This window comes from Pleuronectes platessa, chromosome 21 (assembly GCF_947347685.1).
Source record: "Pleuronectes platessa chromosome 21, fPlePla1.1, whole genome shotgun sequence".
Lineage (NCBI taxonomy): Eukaryota > Metazoa > Chordata > Actinopteri > Pleuronectiformes > Pleuronectidae > Pleuronectes > Pleuronectes platessa.
Window position 1 is genome coordinate 16,249,515 of NC_070646.1, and position 27,897 is coordinate 16,277,411.

Here is a 27,897-nt window from a genome sequence, read left to right on the forward strand (position 1 = left end):
TCTGCCAATAGATCCCTTTCACCTAAATCTAACACACTGGACATTTAAGTAAGATGAACATGCTTTAAGGCGATTGGTACTTCTGGAAAGAGCCTGTTTCCAGTCTTTGTGTATGCTAAGCTAACAGGCTGCTAGCATTAGCCCTATATTTAGCAGACATGATAGTGGTATCAGTGATCTCATCCAATCTAATAGATCTCAACATGAAAAACTATTCCTTTGAGTTGTACATGTCTGAAACAACAGACACTTACTGACCAACACACAACTTTAAAGGGTGGTTTGAAAGACTAATGTGGGTCTAGGCTGGCCCCTGGTACATGTTCGTGCTGTGTTTATATGCAGTATTCACAGTCAAGGTCTGAATATATTACATTTTCCTATTCACAAGTGCTAATAATGGGCATTTTCACTTCACATGATTCTTTAAGGAAAAGTGTTTTTTAAGAAAGCATGGCTTTTCAAAGTGGTTCCTTCACTTTGCATCACATTTTTAAGAGATTTACAAAGAAATGTCCGTAGTCGGAGTGGTAGCACTGGAGTTTCCTGGTAAATCCTAAAGAGCCCCAATCTATTAAAAGGAATGACAGTATAAATACAGGTTAAAGCATAAATATAAAAACACAAAAATAAATAAACGTGATTGGTCTGGAGATGGAAAGGGTGAATTTTTTTTAAGGACAAAAATAAAAGTACTTTAAAATAGAGATGAAGTTTTTCATTTACATTCGTCAGATTTTGCAGCTAAAGTAAAACTGACATATGTTGGAGCTTTCTTTAACAAAACCAGTCCATAGCTGTCATGGCATATAAGATTGTGGAAGGGAAATTGGTATTAAAATGGTAGTAATTCAAAAGCTGTTGCAAATAAGGCACAGTTTGTCTGTCGATTCTCACGATAAGACCAATGGTGTTCAATGGAATTAATTTCTCTCCATAATGTTCTCCCTATGGATAAATAGGCCAAATAGTGAAAAGAAACTTGTATAAAAATAGGACCTTCAAAGGAATGACAAAAACTTCTACACATATTCTACATTCAAGCAACCTGTGACAAAAGTGTATTAAGCTAGAGGTGCACAGTGAGATTTTTTTTGTCATATTTACATCATATAAGGAATTGATTACGTAATACACTTAAATTTGGGGTTTGTGACCTTTTCCACACCACCGACAAAATATGCAGATGTCAACTTTTCTCCGTCAGTACAGATGGTTCTGATATTTACAAAATGGCCGTACAACCCAATTCACCTTGTAATTCCTTTCATTTTTCCAGTAATACAAACATAGACTCAGAAAGAAAGGATTGTCAAAATGTGTCTTCAAGTCTAGGTGGCGTTAACACTGATATTGCATAAGGTGTTGGTATAAAGCACTGTAATCACGTCCTTCCATTATCTAGAAAAATCCTTCATGTGTCCACTGAGATACCTATTTGGCAGTTGTGCGCATCGCTGTCCAAAGAGACATCGATCATGTCAAAAAGCATCTTGTCTTTGGATTCTGGGTATCACGTCAACAGAAGAACCTGATTTCAATGAAGTCGAGGAAGTAAGCAAAAATATAATCTGACGTACAACTTCTGACTCAGCCAACAAAGTTTGAATTTGAATGAAGGCTAATGGTCTACTCTTCATAATGTGACATGTGGTATAACAAGAAACTAATTCAGGTACTTGCTGAATTCAGTTGTTCTTTGGTAGGGTCAGAGCTGATGTCACTGCTTCATATAGAGACCCTTAAGCTGGTGTTTTGTGTGTGATGATGGCTAGTTTGTGGTTAGCCAGCACTTGTGATAGGGTGCTGTTGCTTTCACCAGTGCTCCAGGTGGAGGTCCATGGCAGAGTTTAAGTTCATGTCTGTGACATCCAGGAACTCTGTGTTGAAGATGCTGGGGCCACTGGGTGGGGGGACGCTGAAGGCCGTGGCTGAGCTGGGCGGCATCAGGTCCAGCCACTCCATCGTTTCCCACGGCGTCTCGCTGAACGTCATGCTGACCATCCCCTGAACCTCCGGGAAGGGGGACACCTTGTTGCTGATGGGCGACAGAGGGGTGTCCATCTGATCTCTGTTGGTCACGAGTTTGTCCTGTGGTGGATGGTGAGGGTGGCGGTGGTGGTTGTGGGGGCTGCCGTACCCTTCGCCCTCTCGGTTCCCTTCGTCCTCAACCCCGTCCTCGGTAGCCATTTTAAGAAGGGCCACTTCCCCTCCCCGGCCGATTGGACTCCCAAGCAGAGTCTCCAGGTGGCTCTCTGGGATGTGATTGCCTGAGTGGTCGTACGGTTGCTGTGCGGGGTACAGGTGCTCATAGTGACGGTGGAACCTTGGGATGAGGAGGCCGGGATACCCTGGGGACACAGTAATGTGAGGCACAACTTTGGTTACAGAGGACCTCTCCCTCTCTTCTCTGGCGTTAGCTGGCATCTCTTTAGGAGAAAGAGGAGAGGAGGGAGGGTCACAGCAGGTTCTGGGATCTGATACCAATGTGAGGGCGGGTAACTCGTACGTGAACTGTAAAGCTAGTGCACTGGGAGATTTACGTGGGGATTTTACAGCAACATGCAGTAACGGTGCGGGCTACAATTTCATTCCTGGTGACTATTGTTGAATTTCACCTTACCTCCACTCTCTATGAGCACATCCAAAAGTTCATCCATCTGCTGACTTCTGGTCAGTTGCTGTAAAAAGAATAGATAAAGAAGAGGTACATTTTACCGGCTGAACAATACTTTTACTATTGAAATTGAATTAAGTTATATTCAAGGATTTTACATGGGAATATGCAAGCTTTCAAGCAGTTTACTCAGAATTTCAGATTTGAGATAAAGTAATTTACTAGTTTTTCTAGCCTTAGGCCAAAAGAAAAAGTTTGTGTGGATCCTAGCATATGACTGCAAAACTGCATTATTATTATTATTGTATTATAATAGCAAGCCCGGTTATTTTGCCACCTTCAGACGCTAAACTGTCGAATTAAGCTAGCTGGCTAGCTTGCTATGTCTGCAACCTCATCGGTGTTATGATCCAAAAAAGGAGCTTTCAAACAAGCTTTCTCTATATTTTGACAGAAATCTTGTTCTTCACCAGTTAACTTGTGACACAAATACCATAATCAATTGATCAGTTCTTAATTTGAGAGGTAAAAAAAAAAGAATGAGTGCCATATTGCAGAAGAATAGATTTCAAGAAATAATTGCATGCAGGTACAACCGACAGTAGCCTTGCAGCCGACCACTACCAAACATTTCCTCCTCCACAAAAGAAGCAATTTCCTTCAGTCTGTGTGGTTCTTAGTTTGAAATAGAGTTTCTGATACATATATACTGAACTGGACATTTTACCGTTTAAAAATAAAATTGTATTATGGACAAACTTTGGATTAGAAACACTTTCAAAACTAGTATAGACATATATTAGTATTTTTTTTTTTTTTTACTACTATTCAGCCAGTGACACGTATATTAGTTTAGTTGTAAAACATGTATTTATTAAACGCAAGTAATTCAACTAATAAAAGTTAATTTATATTTAGTAATATACAATGAAAACACCAGTGTGCCTTAGACATAATAAAGGGTGAAAAGTTAGTGCGGTAAACAAAGCAAATGGATGAATGAAAGAGGTGCAATAGAGGTGATGGACTTTATGAGACAGAAAAAGAAGAAGAAAGGAGGAAAAGTGGAATTACAGCAACGCCGATAGATCAAATCAAATCTCTGGCCAGCCATTATCTACTGAATTTGATCATGGATTTGAGTTTACCTGCTTCACTGCATCCTCATAGCATGGGGGCTGTCTTAAGTCAGAAGCATCTGAATCTGAGCTACTGAAGGCAGGGGAAGAGACCTGGCTTTTTTGGCCAACATGCCGAGGAGAGGGCAATACTGAAATCTATATGAGAAATAGGTAAAAAGTGACATTAGCCCTCCAATTACAACAGGCCGTCATGTATACTAATACTAATCCCTTCATATGACACATTTAACTGTAGGAAATGGGTTTGGCGTTGTGTTCTGGTAAAGGAGTCGCTGATGTGAAGGAATATGTAATGAAAACGGATGAACTCTTAGAGTGGAGATGTGACAAGAGTGACAATGAACCTCGCGACAAAAGGACAATCATATAGAGTCAGACAGATCACAAACTAATGGAAAGGAGAAAAAACGGTTACGTGAACGTGAGGTGATTCAGACCGAGTATCAACGTGACAACATTGCAGATGCACTTTGGCGCGGACGTGAACGTTTACCTTTGGTTGCATGCTCTGGCTGTCAGCTTTGGCTGCGCTGCTGTGGTTAAGGCCACAGTCAGTTGAGGGGGGGAAGTCTCCCTGAAGGCCTCTTTGGTCAGGAGTATAGGAGCAGTTCACCGCCTGGCCACCGCTCTTCTGGTGGATCTGTCGTTAGTAAATAATCCAATGTAACCAAGTATAGCACTGACAGAAAGGCAACATTAGAGATATACTGTGGTAACAGATATTTTCAATAGGCCTAGGTTAAAACTTAAAGTCTCCACAAAGGCAGTCCTGTTTGTCTTTTTTGTGAGTTGCAAGATTACGTGGAAACTACTCAACCGATTTTCATGAATATTTTTGGCCATGTTCGCGGCATGTATTTCTTATTCCTACATTTTTAGATAATTAATTCATTTTTAAGTTGTTTATTTCTCTATATCTGTGGCTGTATGTTGATTAAATAGCTGGGTATAACTACATCCTAAACTGGGCTGGGTCATTTTTTTTCTTCTAGCATTTATTTAAAAGTTCGGCTGTTTCAGTCCTCCAAAGTAATACAAATTGTATATGTGGGAATATTGAGAACTAAGTTGCATGTTTGTATGAGATAATATGCCGCTCCACCTTATTACATTTGTATTATTTTAGATGACTTGACTTACAGTTTATAACCGGGATTCATACCTGCATGTTGCGTGCCCTGTTGTTGCCTGGGGGGTGGTGGTGACCGCAGCTGTCCCTTCCCAGTGTAGGGGAGAGCAGGTAGGGGTTGTTAGGAGATGAGGGCTGGGGACTACTGGAAGGCTTTGCATTGGGAGAGTCTTGCGGTGAGCACTGGGGACTGAGGAAAGCGGACATGGTGGAGGGGCTGCCTGTGGTGGGGGCCGTGTCCATACACTGTGGCCCCCCGGGCCCCCCCAGATTGGTGAGGGAGGTGTTACAGTGCCCCATATCCTCCATGCAGATGCCAGGAGGGCTCTTTAGCTGTTTGGGATTGGACAGAGGGCAGCTGGAGGACAGGGACATTGGCTCCTGCTTTACAGTCACCCCAAAGAAGTGCTGTCCCATCATGGTGGGAGTCTGCTGGTGGTGCATGGAGGGGTGAGGGGGAGGAGGGACGGCGTCCTGTGTTGCTCCATAGCAGCGTTTCCTCTTGTGGAGCTGCAGTTTCAGCTCTTCAACCTAACAAGCACGGTCACAGAGGTAAATATGTCAACGTTTTCTGTGAAATGATCCTGGGATATCATGAAAAAAACAGCTAGTAAGATTCTGCCTAAATAGTAGAATAAGTGATAATTTGATGTCATTGTTGCACAGTGTGTGACTAGCAACCCATGTTAAAATCCAAAGGGCTTGTATCTGAGTCATTATCCTGCATATGTACTTCCTTGGATCACTTGAGCTGGGGTCTTTCTGTGTGGAGTTTGAATGATCTCCCTGTGCACGTTGGCTGTACTGTCAAGGCTCACACTAAATGGGACACAGCCTTCTTCGATGGTAATAATATGTCCAGTTCTTTTTCCTACAATATGACAGCTCAAAATATCTGCTGTTAAAAAGAGCCACTTTGTTTTTAGTACCTCCACTGTGATAAATCAGAAGAAGGAGAGGGGCTATATTTGCTTTATGCTTTGGAGCTACAGCCACTTGTGTTGTAGTCTCTAATTCAAATACCCTAGATTTGACTTCACTGTTAATTTGGATGTTTTACAGAACGTCACCAAGAAACCTGGGAATCATATGGAGGCACACACTGCTAATGGCACATTACTGTCTTTTTAAAAATATGTTTTTTTATGTTGTTTTAATTTGAAAGTGGCACTTGGTACACTTTTCCATCATGCCACCCACCTGTCTCTGCTCCTGGTGCAGCTTCCACGTCAGCTCCTCGATCACCTTCTGCTTTTCCACAAGCATCTTATCCTTTTCAGCTTCCAGGCCGTCCATGGCTCTGCCTTCCCCCACCCTCTGTCCCCCGCTGCCCTGGTGGCCCCCTGCCAGGCCGTCCTCCATGCTGAGCTGGGCCGGGGACGGCTGCAGGGCGAACTGCGTCGGCGAGGACATGGGCACGTCGCTGAAGCTGTCGGGGAGCGAGCCGCTGAGGGACAGCTCGGAGGAGGCCGGAGAGATGGGTGGGGTGGAGGAGGTGCTGGGGTACTGATAGTAGCCTCCCTGAGACAGGACGCTGGAGGAGGACGGGGACTGGTAGGACGACAGGGACCCGGTGGGTGTGACGGGGAAGGTCACCGTGGTGATGTCGGAGGAGCCTGAGGGCGAGGAGCCGGCGTTGCAGTCCTTGAAGGGCCTGAGTCGCTCGATGAGGGCGGTCTTGGTACCTGAGACAGGCATGCCTCGGATACGCAGGTGCTGCCTGAGCTCTGAGACCTGACAGAGACAGAAACAGAGGGATGGGATTAGATTGCCTGTCCAGTGCAGATTGATTTATTTAATTCCCCCTGGCACCTACTTTTAGGTCATCTAGATTGGCTGGCAGGGGCCCAGGTTTGACTGGTGAGATGTTACTTTGGTTGGGATATGTGCTCTTCACTGGAGAGGAGGAGTTACTGTTGGCTGTGCTGGACGGGCCACTTGGGCTGCATCCCGATATCTGCTCACTGGATCCTCTACAATGACACAATGAAAGTGGATTAATCATTTACAGCAACATATTTATGGTATACCCTATAAAAATATCACTATACAGGCTCTCTTGTGGTTCCTAGAGTTTGTAGGAGCAGAAGGGGAGGTATAGCCTTCAGGTACCAGGCTCCTCTCTTATGGAACCAGTTCCCACTCTGGGTTCGATAGGCAGACACCATCTCTACATTTAAGCTTAGACTTAAAGCGTTCCTTTTTGATAAACATTATAGTTAAGGCAGGATCAGGTGAGTTCTGAACAATCCCTTAGATAGGCCTGGACTGCTGGAGGAACTCCCATCATGCACTGAGCACTTCTCTCTCTCCCGCTCTCTGACTCCACATGCAATCTCACTGCTTTGATGACGACCTTAACAGCATGCAGTTGAATGGTCCAGAGAGGATTTATTCACCATCACTTGGACTTACTTGTGGGTCTGGGCCGGCAGGTGAGGCTGGTAGCTGAAAGTCGGCTGCCTCTGCTGAGCCTGGGCCTGTGTTGAGTGTGTGTGCTGCTGCTGCTGCGTCTGTGGATGTGCGTGAGAGTGTTTCTGCTGGCTGAGGATCTGCAGCTGTAGGAAGAGCTGCTGCTGCTGCAGGAGGCGCGCGTACGCCGAGTCCATGGGCGGGGGGGACTTCTCGGCCTTCTGGTCTGGAGGAATGTACTGGTGGTACTTGAGCTTCTTCACTTTGGGCTTCACATCTTTGGGTTTCTTGTGTCGGTTCTTGTCGGATGTCTTGGACTGTTTGGAGTGAAGAGGGCGAGACAGTGTGAGCTTGAGATGCTCAATAGGAATTTGAAAATGTTTTAAATGGGGTAAGTCAGTGGAACAGGTGTTTAAGAGTTCGCTGACCTTGACAATAGCAGGAACAGGGATGGGGGGAGTAGCCAAGCTGTTGTTGGCACCGGACAGCCCTTCATCGTGGCTCTGATCAGGTGGGTCTCTGGTTGCTCCCCCCTGTTGACAAATAAAAACAAGATATAGGATTCTGCCAAGTCATATATTTATGTTTTCTTCCAGTCTGACTATCAGATAGTTCCATGCGACTTAATATCTCCCTGTATCCATCCAGAGCAACTTCGACACAGCAGTTCTTTCAGTTTTTTTAGGCTGAACTGGACAAAGCCGGCTATTTCAATACTCCCTGAGGATTAATAGATTAGACCATACAATCATTCTCTCACCCTTTACATATTTAATTTGTTTTATCGCTTCATTTTAAAGCTGGAGAGTGGGATAAATACGTAAGGATGATTATGGTCAGTTATATTCAAGCTCTCGTCAAATGTCACGGGCATCAGCAGGTCACTCAGATTGACAAGAACCAGTTTTCATGAATAAACCACAGTGATGGGAATGACCACCACAGTCGCAGTTTAGCACAAAACCATACATTATAAAGGAGTCATTGTTTGTGGATGTGTTCTAAAATGTGTCTAAATAAATTTGTTGATCATAAAGCAGTTGTTGCTGAAGCATTTGCACACTGGGAGAACAGTTCCACCTTTATGATACTTCTGCTACTGCCACTGGGCGACTGTGGATCAGGAGGTAAAGCGGTTCGATCCCAGTCCCCACATCTGTGCTTAATAATTCATTTTGTCAGGCCTCAAATTCACTTTACTTGGTGTAAACAGAGAAAAGCAAATAGCCATAAATATCAAATGAAAGTCATAATCAGACATTAAAAGCAGGTCTGAAAAGTCGGTTTTGAGTAATGTTTTGAAGTTGGACCTAACAGTGCAGTCTCTGATTGGAATTTTTTATAATATCCCATTCCACTGACGAAGGTCTCATGCCCAATGACGCTAAACTGACCACAGTATGATAAAAATAAAAATAAGAGTAATTTAATTTGTTTGATTTTATTGATTCAGCACACATAAACTTTTCTCTCTTATTGTTGCCTTCCATTAGGCTTAGGTTCACTGTTTTCTGTGCTTGCACTGATATCCCCTTCAGTTGAAATGAGGACGTGTGGAGACTGTTTGCAGGACACTCAGTTTGTAATCCAAATACAGCATCATCCCCAAAAATGTCTTGATCCTCCCTCTGCGAAGACTCTTCCAGAAAGTTCTAAACAGACGTTTCAAACTGGAGTCAGTTGGAACGTGTCACAGGCACAGAGTCCAATGGACGTAAACAACTCTGCTCTGGCACGAGTTTGAATCCAGCGACCGTTGCAGGATGGTGGCCGTTGGAGTGAGGTCATCGTGAGTGAAAGGTAAGCAGTCATGGAATAAAGGCAGCAATGGTCAGCTGAGCAGAGGAGGCTGGTGAAGCAGTTCACTCAGCCGCCACAGGAGGGCAGAACAACCAAAGCTGTGGGGTTGCCCAACAAGATACAGATGGAAGGGACCAAAGAGGCATTGACCAGTGTGTGATCTGTTACCTGTCGTGGGCTGGTGAGGGCAGGTGAGGACGAGGAGGAGGGCGTGCTGCCCACGGCCTCCGATGAAGGACAGGCTGAGCCCTGGGACTCGTCACTGTGGTGCTGCTCCGGAGACAGACTCTCGCTGCTGCTGTCCTCCTCGAACGTGTAAGAGTCTTCCTGCTTTGGGAACTTGCCATGGTTTACTGTAAGAGGAGCAGACAGACAGGTGGGGGGTGGGGTCAGTGACGGCATTGCATACAACTGCTTTTAAAGGTGATCAGATGTGGTTCGAACCCCGGCTGCATCCTGAGCAAGACACTGCCCAGGATGCTGCGTCACCAGTGTGTGAGTTCTAAGCCACTTGTAATGTAAAAGATCATTTTTCTGAGTCAAGTTTATTTTTCAAATTGATATAATACTTTTCTTTACATCCATACAGTGCATCTCTGTGCAGCACTTTGTCATTCACACACCTTCGGCACAGCTGTCGGGGGCAATTCGGGGTTCACTATCTTGCCTCAACGTTACCATAACACCTCAGCATGCAGAACGGGGGAGGACTGGGATTCGAACGGCGACCTTCTGGTTAGTGCACGACCCCTGCTCGTTTCCTGGGAGCCACAGCCACCCAAGATCGGGTCTTAATTCGACCAATCACTTGTGTTTTCTTTTCTGAATAATTGCTAACACGGAGGTCTGTTTACCACCTGTTGATCCACGTGTGGTTCTTGCTCCACTGAAAAGGAAAACTTTTCTAAATGATTGCTTCGCTTTTCACGCTGTTACAGTTTCAGATGGATTTGCTCCCTTACTGTCCAGCTGCTGCTGCAACTGCCACAATCTACATCTCACAGCAATTAAGCAGCAGCAAGTAATTTCCCTGTAATTTGGCCGTGGGTTTGGCTTCTCATGCAGTGCACTGGACATACTGGTTGTGGTTATGTGATGGGGGGGGGGAATCTGTACTTACACCTTTTCTTTGTGTGTCTTTGATTAAAACATCTGTTCATCTGTTCAGCATAAGCTAAGAGTTAAGGCGGTAACGATCTTGCTGCAGAGACTGAATGTATCATCAAGTATCAGGTCACGATCAAGAAAACTGAATATTAGCATTTCTAATAATATATTTTCAGGTTTCAGTATTTATTATGGAAGCAGAGAAACCAAGGAAAAAAGGGGGAAAAGGAACTTGGGGGTTTGTGTGTTCCATGAGCTGCACATTGCAAACCGCTGCTTGTTGTGTGTAACGTATGTTTCCCATGTGACCAGTGCCTGTCTGTCACTGACACCTCGTACCACACTCAGCCTGGAGGTGTTACGCCGCGCGAGTGAGACACCGACACTGCCACTTTACCTCCGCCGCCCTCCTGATTGGCCGGGCTGATAGCGAGCACAGCTTCGGTTGGAGGAGCTAAGAGCGGCTATCTAACAGGGCTGAAGGGACAGCGCCAGGGGAGGTGGGGGGGTGGTAGAGGTTGGTGGTGTGTGTGTGTGTGTCTATGTGTGTGTGTGTGCTGAGGTATAAGATTCTCTTTTTGTATCCAAACATGTGACAGCCAGGAACAGACCCTGGTTTCAATCACAGCACCAGGCCCTTTCGGTACAACTCACTGACCCCACAATACATACACACGACACACACACAGACACACACACAGAGGTTAACACACAGCTTAGTGCACAGTATTGTCCTAAATGCATTTCCCCCCACCTGTTGGCATTTTAAAGCCTTCCCTCTCTGGCACACACAAACACACACGCACACACAAACACACACACTCTAAATCTGCTCTACTACACACAGTCCAGTATGCAATGTATCCGATTTGATGTCAGTGGGAGATTGAGGTGGCGGAATGGCAGGAAATCATGTGAGCCGTGTACACTTCCGCTTTTCAAGTGGCTAGATTTAGAAGTTCCAACGGGGTCACATAGTTTTCCAACACCACCGCTCAGAGGTTGAAACAGTCATGGAGGAGTGTTGTGTTGGGGGGGGGGATACAGAGCTTTAAGGTGAAGGGTTAACGCTGCCGGCGCGGGGAACACAACAGCCTGGTCCTGTCACCGAGCTTTGTAGGTGGCTCTCTGAAGCCACAGACGCCTGCTGAGGCCCGAGACAAACCAGGGGCGGCGGTGGGTAACAAACATACACACAGGTACGCCCACACATTCACACACAAGGATGCACTCGAGTTCAAGCACACATCTCCACTTCGGGCCCAAATACAGCTGCTGCTCGTCTCAATAAACGCCGCTCCCCCCCTGCTGTCGAGGTAGTGTAAACCAGCCGAACGGGGCCCGCCCGCTCTTTTACGCAACATGTTTATGGGAAGCTCAAGGGGGCAAACATAAAAAAAAAAGGCAACAACACCAATCCCAGAAACACTAGCGGTGCTGCCAAGAATTCTATAGAGAGCGTGAGTTACATGATGGCGACGGGCAGACAAACAGCCAGAGGTCAGATCGACGCAGTGGGACGGCTGAATCCCGACGCTTCGTGCTGCTCTTAATCAGCCGTGGGTCTCATAATGCATCCTGGGCATTTACCTTCAATCAAACACTGGAGCTCCACAAACACTAAAGTCAATGTTATACATTTGTCACTACTCATTCCAAAGCTGTATTTTGATAAAAATTTGTCCATTTGTTGGCATAATAACAAAAATGTTGGGGATCCAGACTAATGTTCTGGGAAAAGCAAAAATGTAAATAACATTCTTTGCGCAAGAAATAGAAATGAATTTTTCATGGATAATAAATCAAAATCATTTCTTACAAAGAACAAATTTGACAGTGAAGCCATAGAATTTAAATGTGGCTTTATGTTGTAACTAATCGATTATTAATACAATATAAATATTTTATGAGGTACAGAGTAGTGTTAAGCTTTTGGATAAGAGCTACAAACTTGGGTTGCCAGGTTGAGAAACATCCCCAGTTAAATGTAGGGCTGGTAAGTAATAATCAAGGCTGCATGTTTAATGTAAATGAGTTCTTCATACAGTTACACAGGTTATTCTCCTCAAGCGGTTCAACAGCTCAAGTGGGGTTTAACTGATACTGAAGCTGCATACAACCTGTAAACACTTTATAAAGGTTGAAAAGCTGAAGTTTTAGATTGGAACTTTACATTTAGGAAGGGAAGAAAAAGAGATGTACTTCCTGGTTCCTCATTGGATCAACATGAAGAAAGGAATGAAACTTGGGGTGACTGTTAGAAAAATCAGATGCACCTTCACTCATGTTATTTGCATGTTAATTTGAACATGATGTTAATCTCAGATCAAAAACGATGCTTTTACCACTTGCCCGTGTGCATTGTTTGTTTATTTGTTAGTCAGCAGGATTAGGCAAAAAACCTCTGAACAGATTTCCCTGAAACTTGGTGCAAGGAAGGGACATTGGACGAGAAAGAACCCCTTCAACTTTGCCACAGATCCAGACAAAGAAGCAGATTCAGGGATTTTGTTCGTCACTTTGTTTGACTTTACAAATGGATTTCAATGTAGTTTAACGAAGGGACTGTCGGGCCTCGGTAAGGGTATGTGCTTTATGAATGTCATCTAGTTTGAGAAAGTGAAATCCAGCGGAGCAGTCTTGTTTGATTGCTGTACAAACTCCAGCCCAGTTCTTTGTACTCCTTAGCATGTGATATGAACAATGGTTTGTTAATAAACACACACACACGTTAAAACAAACTAAAGCTGACAACCAGGAGCACACATGTGGAGTGTCTCAGCTTGAGCTGCAGCAGGTGTTAGCAGAGTGTTACACTACACAACCACGGCTCTCTCTCTCTCTCTCTCTCTCTGCTGATACCTGTCAGTGTGTCGGCGGAGTCTAGGGGAATGATATTCTTTTGGACCAGCTCCAGGGGCCCCGGCCTGAGAGCCAGCTTCTCGTTCAGGTCCTCGGCGAGCCGGACTCGCTTTAGCCTCATCTGGGCCTCCGCAGAGGAGCCGTCTGAGGCCGGGTCTGCACAACATACAGCGGGACCACACCATCACCAACATGACACACACCGGGGGGTGGGGGGGGGGGGGGGACACTGCTCACACGAGGCTGAGCATACTGCAGTGGTGAAAAGTGTTTCTCGGGATCTGGCCAGTTTTACTAAGCAGACTACAGTTTTTTTATATTTATGCAGTTTTAATTTGTACTGTATCACAGTTCATTTTAACTCCACTACATTTTATCTCCATTATTAATATTATTATTGTCATAATTTGTATATATAAATATAAATAAGGTTATTGAATTCATACAAAATCTACACAACAAATATTAAATGCATTTAATTTAAAGGTTTATGCCACTTAACCCCTGAGCCTCTAGGGTTGTAGAGTGATGCTTTAAGTACATTATAAAATATATATTTTGTAGTAGTTTTTTCACGATTAAATATAGAAACGTGAAATTATTTTACTTAGATGAAGAATTCAAATACTTCCTCCATCACTGATGACCATAAAGTTTACTGTAGTATACTGTATCTTAAACTGTACCTTAGTTCCTGCATCTTACATTTGTTGAGGGCATTCTTTTTTCCATCTGAGCCACAGCCTGGAGTGCTCAACCAATCACAAGTCAGTCTGAGCTGTCAATCATGACGCCTCCCTCGTTTTAATAGTATAAAAAAAAACTAAAACCAAACTTACTGGAAAAACTATCACTTGTGTGAAAAGAACAGCCTCCATCTTTGTGAAAAATGTATTTGAATTGTATATATTTGCGTGACCACCAGGTGGCGACTGAGGCGCTTAGGCTTCACTTTTGGGGAGCAGTCATGCCGTCCATCTTTATTTACAGACTATGGTCTGATCTATTTTTTTCTTTCCTTCATCAGACTTAAACCTGCTCCTTCCAGCTGTTGCACAAAAGAAAAACATTTACACGTCTTCCTTCAGCCTTCAATCATCAATATTTCTGTTTTGGATCAGTTGTAATATCTGTGCAGACGCTCCACTACCAGCGCAGTCAGGCACTTTGAGTACTGGAAAAATAAATAGAGTGGCTGTAATTAAAGCGCTGCAGCAGGTGAGATTTTCAACCTTTAACAATCTCCCTCTGTTAAATCCAGAATAAATAATCAGAGCTGGACTGAACTGGGTCTGGCCTGCAGTCTATATCTGCAGCGCTCGCAGCAGTGATGGCCGCGCTGCGATGGGAGCACACTGGACCAGTTTGATTATATGAGCGCAAGAAAGAGCAACAGCACTTATTTGGTCAAATATAATTTTAGTGGGATATTTCGGAGGGATGAACCAGGATATAGTGCCAGACTGAAGTGAACGATATGGATCTTTGTGCTGGACGAGGATGGTGGAGTATTAGCGACGATGAAGAGTGGGCCTGAAATGTAATGCACTCATAAGAAATTTAAAATAATAATAATAATTTCAACATCAAAATGAGGGCAAGATGAATCTCCAACATTAGGCTCTCTTAATCTCTGATACAGAAAACATTTGGCTTAACGTCTCCTTCATAGTAGACATTTATCTCTTGACATTAAATGGAGAGGAAGGGAGGTGAAGAAGATAGATGTGTCAGAGAGTGGATGAAATGAAAGAGAGTTTGAAAGTAGTAAAGGACCAAGGGAATAACATTAAGGTCAGAAATGAAAGAACAAATGAATGAGGGAAAGATTAGTTAGAAGAACTGAGACGAATGGGTTGAAAGATAAAGAGATGAAAGGGGGATGGTGTTTTTGTTTAGAAAAATAATGGACGGAAAAAGTGAATGACAAATATGCAGATACAGATGAAATAACAAATAAAGAACAGGAATCCCAGATAAAAATGAAAACATTTAAAGTGAAATTGCAGAAAGGGAGGGGGAAAAAAGGAAGGATTTAAAAGACGAAGGGAAGAGAAACAAAGAAGGAAAATGGAAAGAAAGTAAAGAAAGAAAGAAAGAAAGAGAGTGTGACAGATAAAGAAAGAAAGAAAGAGAGACAAAAGAAAGAGAGGCTAATGAAAGAGATAAGTAAAGAAAGAAAGAAACAGAATCCAGGGGATTTAATTGGAAATAAGAATGGAGGGAGGAAGAAAAGAAAACAAATGAAGAGATGAACGCCAGAAAGAGGATACATTTAAACTAGAAATAGGGATTGGAATGAGAAAGTTGATGATGGAAGGATGAAAAGAAAGGAAAAGGAGAAAGTGTTGAGATAGAAATCAAGGCTGAAAGGAGGGAGGCAGATGTAAAAAAGAAAACAAGGCAAGACAGAAGGAAAAGGAACGAGGGATAAATGAGAGAAGGAGTGGAGTGAAAAAAAAGGGAAGAAGACAGTGAGGGCCACACAGATGGAGGGCAGCGGCTGAAGCAGAGGATCCAGTGTCCTGCCTAAGAGGGGAAGTGGCGAATCAGCTGTCAGCCCGCGGTCACATCGGCCGCCCGTCGCCATCCACCGGCGGGATGACATCACCTTCTGTATATAGCTGAGCTCGCTCACCGAGTCGGCCCCTCACCTGTCAGCCACCGGCCTGATTTAAGGCCTGATTTGACATGGCAGGGACACATGGAGCTCTAAGTGTGTTTAAACTGTGTAACCAAACTGCCTGAAAACGTGTTCGACCGTGGCCGCGCCGGCGAAACGTAACACGATCCGGTGAGTCTGAAGCAGGCTTACGGACTTTTAAACATTCTGCAGCAGCTCTAAAAACACAGCCGCACTTTAAACCTATTGCGATACATGTACCTGCTGACTGTATCGGTCCAATGTAAACACCACACTAAGAGGTAAGACGTATGGTGCATTAAGGCAGGAATAATTCCCTTTGTGTTTCCATCCACTCAGGATTAAAGCGCTCCTGCCGTGGAGATGAAAACGGGTGTTTTTACGCAGAAAAGCGACCAGGAAAAGCATATTAAACCTGCAGCTACAGGCCCATTATCTTTATGAGGAAATATTAGATCGTGTGTGTGTTTGTGTGCGCGCGTGTTTGTGTGTGTGCGCGCGTGTGTCTGCATGTGAGTCAGATCTGTGGCCAGCAGGCAGACAGTGTGCCCCTATGCAGGCCACACGCCAGTCAGGCCTGAGAGGCTGGGGCGGATTCTTCAATAGCCTAATAAACACCAGATGTTCACTGGGTAATATATACACAGACCCTGTGCCGTGTCCATCTCCCCGGCAGGAATAACACAGCGCGGCGGAGCCAGCCAGCATCTTAAGGAATCGCGGCTACGGCAGCATGGAGGAGGATGCAGCTACGCCCAGAAGTATGACATTTTTTTTTTGCGAGGGGCAGACATAAAGCGCCGGGAGGACAGATGATGTTTGGGAGAGTGATAAGACTTTGAGTGTGTGGGTGTAAGCAAGTGTGTACGAACAAATACAAGTCTTTGCAAGTCCTGTTCTATCTGCGCCACCGCCTGCAATCAAGAGATAAACAGCCAATTGAAAGTTCCTTTTTAAAAAACGCGCTGGCCAATTGCGTTTCTCCTTGCGGCCTTATCTCACTCCCAGAAACTGATAGGGCCTCGTCGGGCCTCTGGATTCCGTTCCCCCGCGCACTTACCAGCAGTTTATCTGGAGGCTGGAGCCTCTGTGAAATGGCAAACGGTGCCAGAGATATCATTCAACAAATCCCTGGCCTGCAGTCCAAGTCCCCAGTCCCCTTGTTTGTTCTGACGGACGACGAACAAAAAAAAGTGTTCACTGGCATCACTCACTGCTCCGGTGATTTCCAAGACGACGCAGCACCGCTTTAAACTATGAGGAATCGATAAGATCTTAGTTTATAAGTGGCTGTCTGCTGTGTAACGTCTCATGCTAAACAAACTTTGCTTTCTCATGAATATTTGAATGTTGCAGCATGGGCCGTGTATTGGTAGTCACACTGTAGCGAGACAGCTGCGAGCGTTACAGCGCTACCTTGACCTAAAGAACGTGCGAGGCCGTTAATCGTTGCGTCGGTAAGGATTTAGGAGTACACTCCGTACGGTCGGGTCTACACGGTCCCATCACTATGTCTTATATGTCAGTACAAAGCCTATTTCTAATGAAGGACAGCTAGTGCTCCATGCTGTCGAGTACAGGTCTGTCTTCACTGTGCTGGAATCGGGTACACTCCATGCAAATCTGGCTGAGCAGCGTGTCCTCCAAGACTTAGAGGCTCCTCGAGTGCGAGAGCATTCCTCTGCTGTCACTCACCGACCCGTCTGTCTGCAGCCACACTCTGTCTGTCTCTCTGCCTGCTGGGTGCACATGTCCACCTGCTTCCTCTACCTCCACCTCAGTACTTGTCACTACCTGTGGATTTGTTGATGTCTCCAGCCTGGAGCGGCTCCTCTGCAGAGCGTCATATGTCATTTTGACCTTAGCAAGGTTAGCAAAAATATGTCTGTTTATACATCCAGCAACAGTAGCTAGTGGTTTAGTTCAGTCTCACGCCACCTGGTGATTTCAGGCTCAGCGTTCACTCACTTTTAACTCTGTTTTTGGTCTCCACCATCTCCTGTAGGAAATTATATGACTCTTTAGCTGTCCAATTTCATTATTTAACCAAATGATGATGAGAGAAGCCCTTCCCTCTTTGTAAAACCTATCTGCTAGTTACTCCGGTCAGTAACTTACTGCAGTGTGTCATGAAAAACTCGCAAACTAGCAAAAGGTGCACGTCTCCACCGCAACCACTGTGATTCCAAAGAAACTCGGCAGCAGATCATTTCACTGATTTGCTCCTTCTTTCTGGTTAAAGTTCAGTGATCTTCCGAATCCTGAGCTACACTCTTGTCCTCTATCTCCATCCTTCTTCCGCTCTTGTTCCCTTTCAAGCCGCTGGCATCGAATTTGATAGTTTTCATTTGAAAACTGCAACAGACAAACACAGTTTTTTTCCCTCCCTCTCTCTGCTTTACATGCCATTCAAGACGTCAGACTCAATGATCGGATTCATGTGAAACTTGGGGGAATGGTGCTTCTCACAAATGCATTCCAGGATTTTCAGAGTAATACTGATTGAGCCAAGGGGACCTACGATTAAAGGGCAGATCTGAGAGGGGAAAACAGCTCAGAACGCTCAGAAGCCCAGTGTGGGAAACTGGGCTGCATGTTTCAACATTTACTTTCATGTTGCTCTCCAGGACTGAATGCACACACCATGTAAGATTTGAATACTGATCGATAGGTGGCTGAATGGCTGCTTAAATAATATTTGCACATTTAAAGGTGCACACATTAATATTGATACCAAAAATGGAACAAATGACTTGCGGTGATAAACACAGGCTGACATATTGACTAACCCACATCTTAAAGAATTTGGTTTTGTGTCATTGTTCTCATCATCATTTCTGTAAAAATAAACTCTAATAAAGTCACTTTACACTGCATGCCCAGCACCAGACAACCAATCAGACAAAGTTAACTAGATAGTGAACAAAGGAGAAATTGGCAGCTTAAGACTCTGATATCTTCTGAAAAGAGATGGTGGAGACCAAAAACTGAGCTAAAAGAGACTAAATAATGAGCCTAAAGCACTTCTGTGGTTAATGTTGCTGGATGATTATGCCATAATTTTTTGCTAAAAAACGTAGGATATTTAGCGAAGGCCTACAATCGGTTAAAGGCACAAATGGTATGCTTACATCATTGGAGCAATTTTTTCTAATTCATCACCTGATGGATTCATCACCTGATGGAATTTGGGTTGTGTGTTTTCCCAGCCCTAAAAAAATCCCATTTAAAAAATAGTGACAGTATGATCTCAGTACAGACAGAATGTCCGTGTTACTCTGGATAATCCATAAAACTAATTGTGAACAGTTTCTGGTGAAAACTGTTCTTATCAAGAGTAACAGGGACATGGTCTCTAGACAAAAACAATAACACTATAACAATAAACTGATGATTGCAGCTTCTCTATAAATATTGCAAATGTTCCAATCTGGTTAGCTTTTTGCAACAAAGTAACCAGATCATAACTTAGATTGTTTTGAATGTAATTTTTAAATGCTATGGACATATTACCATAGAGAGACATTTCATTGCCTTTGGGTTAAAGCAGTCACAACCAAATCTATGGGGAATGTCCTACTCCCCTTTTTGTCTGGTTGTCTTGTCGTGAGCATTCACCTGCAAGTCTTGTTATTAACCGGAGCCAAAGTGTGATATCTTGCTTTTCTTGTTCATTGTGTATCCCTCACACTTTACGTTCATCTGCTTGAGTCACATCACTGTCCAAAAGCAACCTTGTGTGTGTCTGTGTATGTGTGTGTGTGTGTGTGTGTGTGTGCGTGTGTGTGCAGCAGATCGGTGTCGGAGGGCGCTACTCACGAGGCATGATGCCTTGGTCTGCCAGCTGCTCTCGTGTCCTCCTCTGCTGAAGTCTTAACTGTAGCACTAAAGATGGAGGGGGGAAAAGAGTAAGAAGAAGGTGAAAGATGAGAAAGAGATGCGGAGGGACAGGTGAGGGACAGAGGAAACAGCAGGGGGGGAGACTGAGAATTCAACCCACTTAAAAGTTATAGTCTGACTATAGCATCATTGGACTTCACCTGCAGGCTGAAAGCATATGGCTATTAAACAGATGTGCTGCACGTAGGTGTCTATAGATACATATGCATACAGACAACACAGGGGGAAAAACAACACTGCTTGCTCACAAATATTTCTGTGAGCAGGATGTAGGGAATGATAAACACAGCTCCTGGCTTTTAAACAGATCTGCTCGGCAGTGTGTGGTCCACGGCGTGAGTGCGTAAAGTGTGCGTGCGCTGTGTGTGTGTGTGTGTGTGTGCGCAGAAGTGGTCTAGGTGGGAGTGTGGGGTCATAAACATAGAGCCTCCCCCGTGTCTGTTGGTCGGCTCGTGTCTGTGGCTCTTTTTCTTTTTCTGTCTTTGTCTGCGTGTCCGTGTGTTTCCCCTCCCCGCTGTTATCTGAAGGTCTCCCAGTGAGATCCCGTTCCTGACGCACAAGTATGAAATGTTCCTCCTTTTTCTGCGAGGCCCTAATTACTTACTGCCTGTCTTCCCCGAATGTCAATTCTCCTGCTCAGGTGGTTTATGTTGGTGCAGCTGTGGCCGCGTGAGCATTTGATGAATTTCCTCTGAAGCTCCCAGCTTCAATGTGATGACTTTCCGAACAAGTGGACTCGGCGTCGGTGCCACATCGCGGCGCTCTCATGTCGGAGCACCTACATAACGTAACACCAGGCCCTTCCATCCATCTGCTTTGGTTTACACTGAGGGGGTCGCGACCTGCTGGTCACAGCATCACAGGGGGACCACGTAGGCATTAGCCCCTGACTGAGAGACCATCAGAACAAGTAACTGATACATCCTCAGTCAATAGTGAACACTTAGGAGCAAATGCAGGGTTTTTTCTCCTGTGTCATGGAAAAAGCAAGCTGACAATGGAATGCAAGTGACTGTGTAAGAAAGTTCTGCAGAGCTTTGATTTGAGGTCCAGGGACGGCTCCTTGCTTCTCTGTCTTATGTTCACAGAAGTGAATTGTGCCTGGAAGTAGCACCGCGGCTGCGACATGTAACCACTGTGCTTACAAGGGCCAAAACAGAAAATAAAATAAATAAACTAGTCACTCACAAAGAATAAATATGACAATTTGCTTTTTTCAGTACAAAATGTGCCTGAACAAGGAGCCAATTTCACAATATATTCAATGAATCTGAACTGAGGTCAGTGGTTCGAGCTGATAACTGATGCATCGGCGCTTGAGCGACAAACGGACGTTACAGTTCAAGCCTCCTCTGACGTGAAGAAGAGAGAGACGACAAGGAAATGCAACCGTTGGCGTTTTGACTCGAGGGACTTCTCTCTGCCGCTCTGTTTTCTGTTCCCTGAGAGTCTATCAATAATCCGGCCTGAAAAAGCACGGCGGCTGCCATATAATCAGCTCCATCTCCTGAAAGGCTTCAGCGAGACCAGAGGGTTGTCTGCCCTGATTGCGGCGCACACATGCTATAAGGAAGAGGACCTGAGCCGGGCCGAGAGATCACACATCACCGACCACACGCTACTCTGCCTCTCTCGCTGCTTTTGAAACCGTAGACATTTGTTTGAACTTTGGCACATTTCCCCTCTTTTTCTTCTTCTCCAACAATGGACAAACAAACCAACAGCAGCATTTACAAGTTTTCAGATTTACGGCGTAAATAAATTCATCATCTGGCCCGACTTGCACTCTGTGAAATGGTGATAATCACACAGGACAGGGCAGCGATATTCAGATTTGTCGTCCTCCTGTGCCTCGAACGTTGGAAGCCGCCACCACACGAGAAAGACACGGGGCTAACAATTCACAGCTCAGGAGGCCGCTCGCCTTTGTTGCAAGAATCCTCCTGAACTTTCCCCCGCAGCACAGGCAGGAATGTGTGTGCGACAGAATGTAAGAGCACCACTTGTATAAATTCTAATAAACAGGTATTCCCAAATGAAGAATTAGGTTTATTTTATTCCGCGGCCTCAGCGTAAAGTGAAAATCCACCTTTAAAACCGAACTCGGGTGTTTTATTCCTGCGGTCTCGGACAGTTAAAGGCAGATTTGTGAACATGGGGCAGAGCCAGCGTGCAGTAGAGCCAACACTCCGACATGAAGAGAATTCTGCTGCTGCTCCCCTGACAGTGACGTATGGTGAAAAGTGAGATGGTAAAGGGATGTGTGAGGTGCAGCCATTGTCAGCGGAGGGCATCCAGGTTTGCCGCTCATATTATTCCCTATTATCATCTTTGTCAGACATTTGCCAGACACACGCTGCAGTAATCACTGGAATAAACTCTGGTCTCACACGCTTCACAGAAGTCAATACAAAGGTTCAATCAATACGATGCTGACGGAGGAGATGTGATGGGTCAATCAACACTGTTGCTCCACTGAAAAACAGAGTTAGAACAAATTAGACTGATCATAAATCAATTTAATTAACTGCAATAGCTCAGTCCTAAACTATGCTGAGAGTGGAACTTCTGTTCATTTGCGCTGCTTCACAGTCACAAGCTGAGCTGACAAGTTCCAGGGGCTGATCCGGACACAAATCGGGATCTGGTGAATTTGAATGTGGTTTCATAAGGGGACTGTTGGGCCTTGGTGGAGCTGAGGGGCTCTACTGAGTGACCTTCTAGTTTAATTCTACGACCAGCTACAGGAGCCTGCTAAGTAGGCACCATAGGTAATGAGACCCCCATGCCACTAGCTCGGTGGTGGGTTTGCACTTGAATAATAACGTGTGTGCACAATAAGCACTTATTTCATCGTTGTGTCTGTAAATCAATCATTAGAACATTGGGATGATGTGGCTTGTTGTTGTGTCTTTCCATGGGGTGGGTGGGAAAGGTTGGTTTTAATGTAGGGCCCCACAGGTCCCTTTGGACTATAGACTAAGGTCTCTTGAAATGTGTGCATTTTCCAATGAGAATAAAGAATTAATTTTGACCCAACATTTTTTCCTCCCACCCTTTTGTGTCCGATCCAGAATGCTTAGTACTGAGGTTGTCACGAGTTCCTACGTCCTGCCCCTCGTTGGGTCAATAGTTCAGTTTCCTGATGGCGAGTGCAGCTGCTCATACAGATACAGTGGCTTTAACAAATGCTGGACTGGGTGTGGTTGGTAGCCGACAGGTGTTTTGTGAAGACGGTCCCCCGAGTGTGGTTCTAACTTACTGTTCAACAAGTAGCTGACACCTTGCAGTACTGATTTAAGTCACACTTGCCGCCTCTGTCACACTGTTATGCAATGGCAGGGGGCCTGAGACCTCGGCCACGGCCCCGTCGAGCTGTTAATCAAATCGGCATGAGAACTAGTCGCTAACACACACTCACAAAACATTTGGCGCTCCGCGGGGACCACTTAAGTGAGATCTTTATCTGTCCTTTATAACTTCAACCAAGCAGCAGCAGTTCCCATGGCTTCGATAATGAAGCCCCGGCGAGGTGCTGAAGCAGCGACGGTCGCTGGTTTTCACACGGGGTGCTGGGTGTAACTCAAGCTTCATGAAAAAACTGTAAATCTTGGACAAGCAGTTCGCCTGTAACCCCCCCCCCCCCCCCATCGTCAGCTTCTATCGGAGAGAGATTTACGGCCAGGCTCACTTCACTTACGCTGAATATTTTCACTCATGCTCTCATAAATTCCCTCAAGCGGTCGTGTCGGTTGTAACATGCATCACCTGAGATTAATCCCTGCAACTGCAACATCCAAGCAGAACAAGATGAATTGCATCACACCCCTAAAGACAGCATCTCTCCATCTGTGCCATGTTATCCGCAAAGAGCGCGTCGGTTAGAGCAACATTGAACCGGAGCAGCATGAGGGAAAAGCCTCCTGCTATCCACCCTCTTGTGCTCCCCAGAGTGCTCGGCGTCATTTCCCACCCTGCTGATCTGCTCTAAACAACTCAAAGGAAAAGCATCATTTACCCCCTGCCATTTGTGGAACGCAATTACAGCTCCTAGGCAAAACAGGGAAGGGAAGAAGCGAAGCCGCTCTATAGCCACAAGTCTGAACATTCCCAGCATTGCAGACATGTGTATGTGTATGATAGAGCAGGATGTGAACTGTGTTGCCACGCTCAGTTACATTTTCCTCAGATAGGTGGCAGTGTTGGTCAGACTACACACACTGTTGGTGCAGCGCAAACACACGCGCTCACAGACAGCGACTTCAAACTAAAGACAGTTAATAGGAAAGTGTGTGAGTGCGCGTGAGAGGGTGTGTGTGTGTGTGTGTGTGTGTGGTCCAGGTATGATTTGTCTTCCTATTGAAGTCACAAAGCAAGTCCCCATAACCTAAATCATTAAATTGGGTGAAGACACGTTTTAAGGTTTGGTTAATGTTAGATTAAGGTTTGGGTTATGTTAAGGGTAGGTTTATGTTGAGTGTAGGTTTAGCTTAAGTTAAGGATATCGGTTAAGGTTAAGTTAATGTTAGGTTTTGGTTAAGGTCAGGTTAAGGCTAGGTCAATTTTAGGTTTAGGTTTTGGTCAGATTCAAGTTACATGTTAAGGTCAGGTTAAGGCTAGGTTCATTTTAGGTTTAGGTTTTGGTTAGATTAAAGTTACATGTTAAGGTAAGGTTAAGGTTTTGGTGGAGGTTATGTTAAAGTTAGGTTTAGAGAAGGTTAAAGTTATGGGTTAGGTCTAGGTTAATGTTCGGTTTAGGTGACGGTTATATTAAGGTTAGGTTTAGGGTAAGTAGTAACGGTTACTAGTGGAGTAAGTCTTCAGGTAATCAATGTAAGTCAATGTAATGTCCTCTGAGGTCATGAAGACATGACTCTGTGTTTGTGTGCATGTCTTTCTAAAGGTATTTTGCGTCGATACCATCATTGTTCAGATCTGTATGGTTAGAGGTAGACTGCTTCACATATCTCCATCCAGCCTGAGTGACTGAGAACCTTCACAGACACATGAGACGGAGATCAGTGGACACAAAGCCCCAACAGCTGCTGCCTGTTAACGGGAGCTGTGCTGCAGTCCGTACCCGACCTCCGTTGATATGCGCAGGTACACACACAGACACGCACAGACAAACGTACACAAGCACCATCAGCTTCCACTTGAGCCGCAGACAGATAACCTCTGACCCCTCTCCAGTTTCAAATCTGCTCTTTATCAACGTGCACAGAGCCACGGAGGGGAGCCAGTCTAGTCTCACTGGCTTCCCTCAGCCGCATCACGGAACAAGTGCACCAACCTGCCTCAGACATCACCCCCCCAAAGGTCGTGCTTCTACAAGGAGTGCCTATGAACATCAAATAACACAACACAGCTGTAAATCCATCAGGCCGCTACAGGAACACAACATTGGGTTCAGTACCAAGGAGAATTTCGGACTAATGCTGGCCTCCCCTTTCAGTATTCCTCATGCCGTTACATGACCGCGGTACATGACACACACCTGTCACTTGGCTGGTGCTGCTGAAGACCACAGTGTCAACGCAACTCATCCATGTAGACAGATAAATTACATAATGCACACAGGGTTGGCTACAAAAGGCAGAGTGTTGGAAGACAAAACACTTTGCAAGACTCCTGGGAATGGAAGCAGCTGTAGGCAGAAGCTGTCCACTAATAAACCTGCACACATACAAACACAGAGAAGTGAGTAGAAAGTGCACGTCAGTGGTTGGGTGACTTACCTGATCTAAACTTGCTTCGTATCAGTATGGAGTGCTCAGAGCCCAGAAGAGTCATAATGCTTACAGTACAGTTCCAGTGTTCAAAAGTTGCAAAATAAAGTCACTCAAGAAGTGGTGCACACTTCCAACCCCCCGGCCAGCTCTGGACCCCAGGCTGAGATGAGAAGGAGCGGACCAAGCCTGCCTCATGAACAGCTCTGGAGGAAAACTAGTATTAGAAAAAAAAATTACACACACACACGCACACACACAAACAGGCTTTTGAGTTGTATCTCTCTCAGCCAGTGTGCACACCAGCTGCAGCCGTCGACTCTGTGCTGCTTTCTCTTCCTGCCGCCTCCTCTCTGCTCTCTCTCCCCTAGGGGCTGATGTGGGAGTGTATCGAGTCTGTGGGCCGGTGAAGCTTTGGTCCCATCTAGCTGAGAAGCTCTGAGCAGGGCCAGGGACAGCACAGAGAGATATGCCCCAATCGGGGAGGGGCCATTCGGCCAGGGTTTCCTCTAAGCCACGCCTGCCCCGAGCCTGGAGGCTGGACAGGGCTCGGCTGATGACTTCTTCCTTCCCTGCCACCAGTATAAATATATCTGCCTATCAGCTATGCTGCCTGTCATTAGAGAGGGAGAGTGGGGGTGAGATAGTGGGAGAACGATCAAGATAGAGACCCAGAGAGTGATTATGGAGCAGCAGTACAGCCAGGTGGGAGAGAGTGGGAAAAGCAGGGATGGCAACAAGTTTCCCTTCTTGTCTTGTGGAAGCAGATCACTTTAGATCATGAAAGAATCCAATCTTGACATTGACTGAAATATATTTTCTTGGTTCATTCTCACCCTTTGATCCACTTTATGAAAAGAAATCTACTTTTCCCAGTAGCAGCAGACACATTTAGCAACTAGCATATGAACATTTATGAACATTTAGATTTGTGGGAGTCAGTTATTTCCTGCAGCATCCACCGGCAAAATAAGCTAAAAGAGGCCTGAATAGTAGTTTTCTGCAGTTTTCACACCTGACGATCTGAACCATGGATGATGTCTTGGTTCCATTCCATCACATTTTGGGGTTTCACATAGTAATTTAGGGATAAGATTAAAGTCTGAAACATTTTGATTTACTCTGCAGAGAAACAAAACGTTGGTTCATTTGATCTGGACAGAGGCAGATCCTGTTCTTCTGGTTCGTATTAAACTTAAAAGTCCAAGGTCCGGACCAAACAAGGTTGGTGTGAAATCTCCCTTAGAGCAAGAAATAATCATGAATCCATTTCAAAGCTAAAAACTAGCTCTCTGGTATTATAAGCCGTAACAATTTAATAAAGAAAGGAAAAGCATTGGAGCAAGCACTCTGTATACACCCCAATCAGGTGATGTTAACTGTTTTACAGGGATTTACCAATACTATGAAGTCATTCACACCAAATGATGACAAATTTTAATCTATATTAGCTGTAGATCATGTCTTTAATGTTATTGGCAGCAAAAGTGAATGCATTAACACATTATCATACAAACATTAAATACCATAACAATATATGTGATCATGTTTTTTAATCTATTTAATCTTTTGGTCATGTCTATAGTCCTAAATTATGTCATTTTCATCACATGATACAGAATCATTTTCTGATCATTACCTTTGACTTTTGACCTTTTACTGATGGGCTTCAAAAATGATTAACCTAGATACAACCTTAAAGCAATATTTCATCCGAGTTTGGTGAACATATTTTGTACATATACTACAATTTATATATGGTATATGTGGTTTTTCCCCCATTTTATTAATCTATATCTAAACTTTACTATAACTTTACTAAATTTACTATAACATAATAAAGGGCACTCCTGAATGTTACCATTCACAAAGTGGGCTTCTAAACATGTTGTTAAAACAGACGTATGAAGGTTCTTGTTGCATAAGGACTGGTATAGTGGACTTTCTGTGTGTCTGGGCCTTGGTTTACATTGATATTGTTGATATCTGGTGAAAAATAAAAGCTGCGCTACATTTGGAAACATTATCCTAAATAAAGCTCAGTCAGTTGGTTGCGCTCCTCTCACACTCTCATTTATCGATGTACAGTGAAAGATATGATCAGCTGAGCCGGGTCAACACATCCAGCAGCTGAGAGGCAGCAGGTTTATCTTATCAGCTGTGTGAAAGCAGATTCTCCAGCCTGGATTCAACAAGGCATCCCTTCCTCCGGCTCCCACATACCAGCCAAACATTTGTCAGAGCGGCTCTGTGCCCACTCTCCTCTGAGGGCGGCGTGAGCCAACTGCAGCTCCTGTGCATCGCAGAGCCTCCCAAACGTCCGTCAACACAGTGCGTCAGCTGGACACACCGAGGATTTGTCTGAGGTTGTTAGTACCCAGGATTCAGTCCAGTGTAGTATAGCAACTAAACATGGAAGATAAAAACATCACAAACCACCTGAAAATACAACACGGTCAAGTAACGTGGGACTCTGTGTGTTGTTACTTTTCTAACACAACAGGTGTCAAGTTGGATTTTGACACCTGCGGAGAATGTGGAGAGGCCAGACACTG

At 44.8% G+C, this 27,897-nt stretch overlaps 1 protein-coding gene across 2 annotated transcripts in view; it reads right to left on the reverse strand.

Moving 5' to 3' along the window:
- Positions 1-227: 227 nt before the first annotated feature.
- Positions 228-27,897, reverse strand: part of myocd (myocardin) — a 117,807-nt gene continuing 90,137 nt past the window's right edge. Inside the window, exons 4-14 of one of the 2 annotated variants that reach the window (XM_053413878.1) lie at positions 19,533-19,598; positions 9,269-9,453; positions 7,729-7,833; positions 7,304-7,617; positions 6,705-6,861; positions 6,089-6,622; positions 4,922-5,419; positions 4,253-4,399; positions 3,766-3,894; positions 2,624-2,681; positions 228-2,351 (exon numbers count right to left, since the gene is read on the reverse strand). In XM_053413878.1, coding sequence (XP_053269853.1) covers positions 1,816-2,351; positions 2,624-2,681; positions 3,766-3,894; positions 4,253-4,399; positions 4,922-5,419; positions 6,089-6,622; positions 6,705-6,861; positions 7,304-7,617; positions 7,729-7,833; positions 9,269-9,453; positions 19,533-19,598 — 2,729 coding nt within the window. In that variant the 3' untranslated portion in view covers positions 228-1,815. The remainder of the gene's footprint in view (positions 2,352-2,623; positions 2,682-3,765; positions 3,895-4,252; positions 4,400-4,921; positions 5,420-6,088; positions 6,623-6,704; positions 6,862-7,303; positions 7,618-7,728; positions 7,834-9,268; positions 9,454-19,532; positions 19,599-27,897) is intronic. The other variant, XM_053413879.1, reaches the window with a different exon arrangement.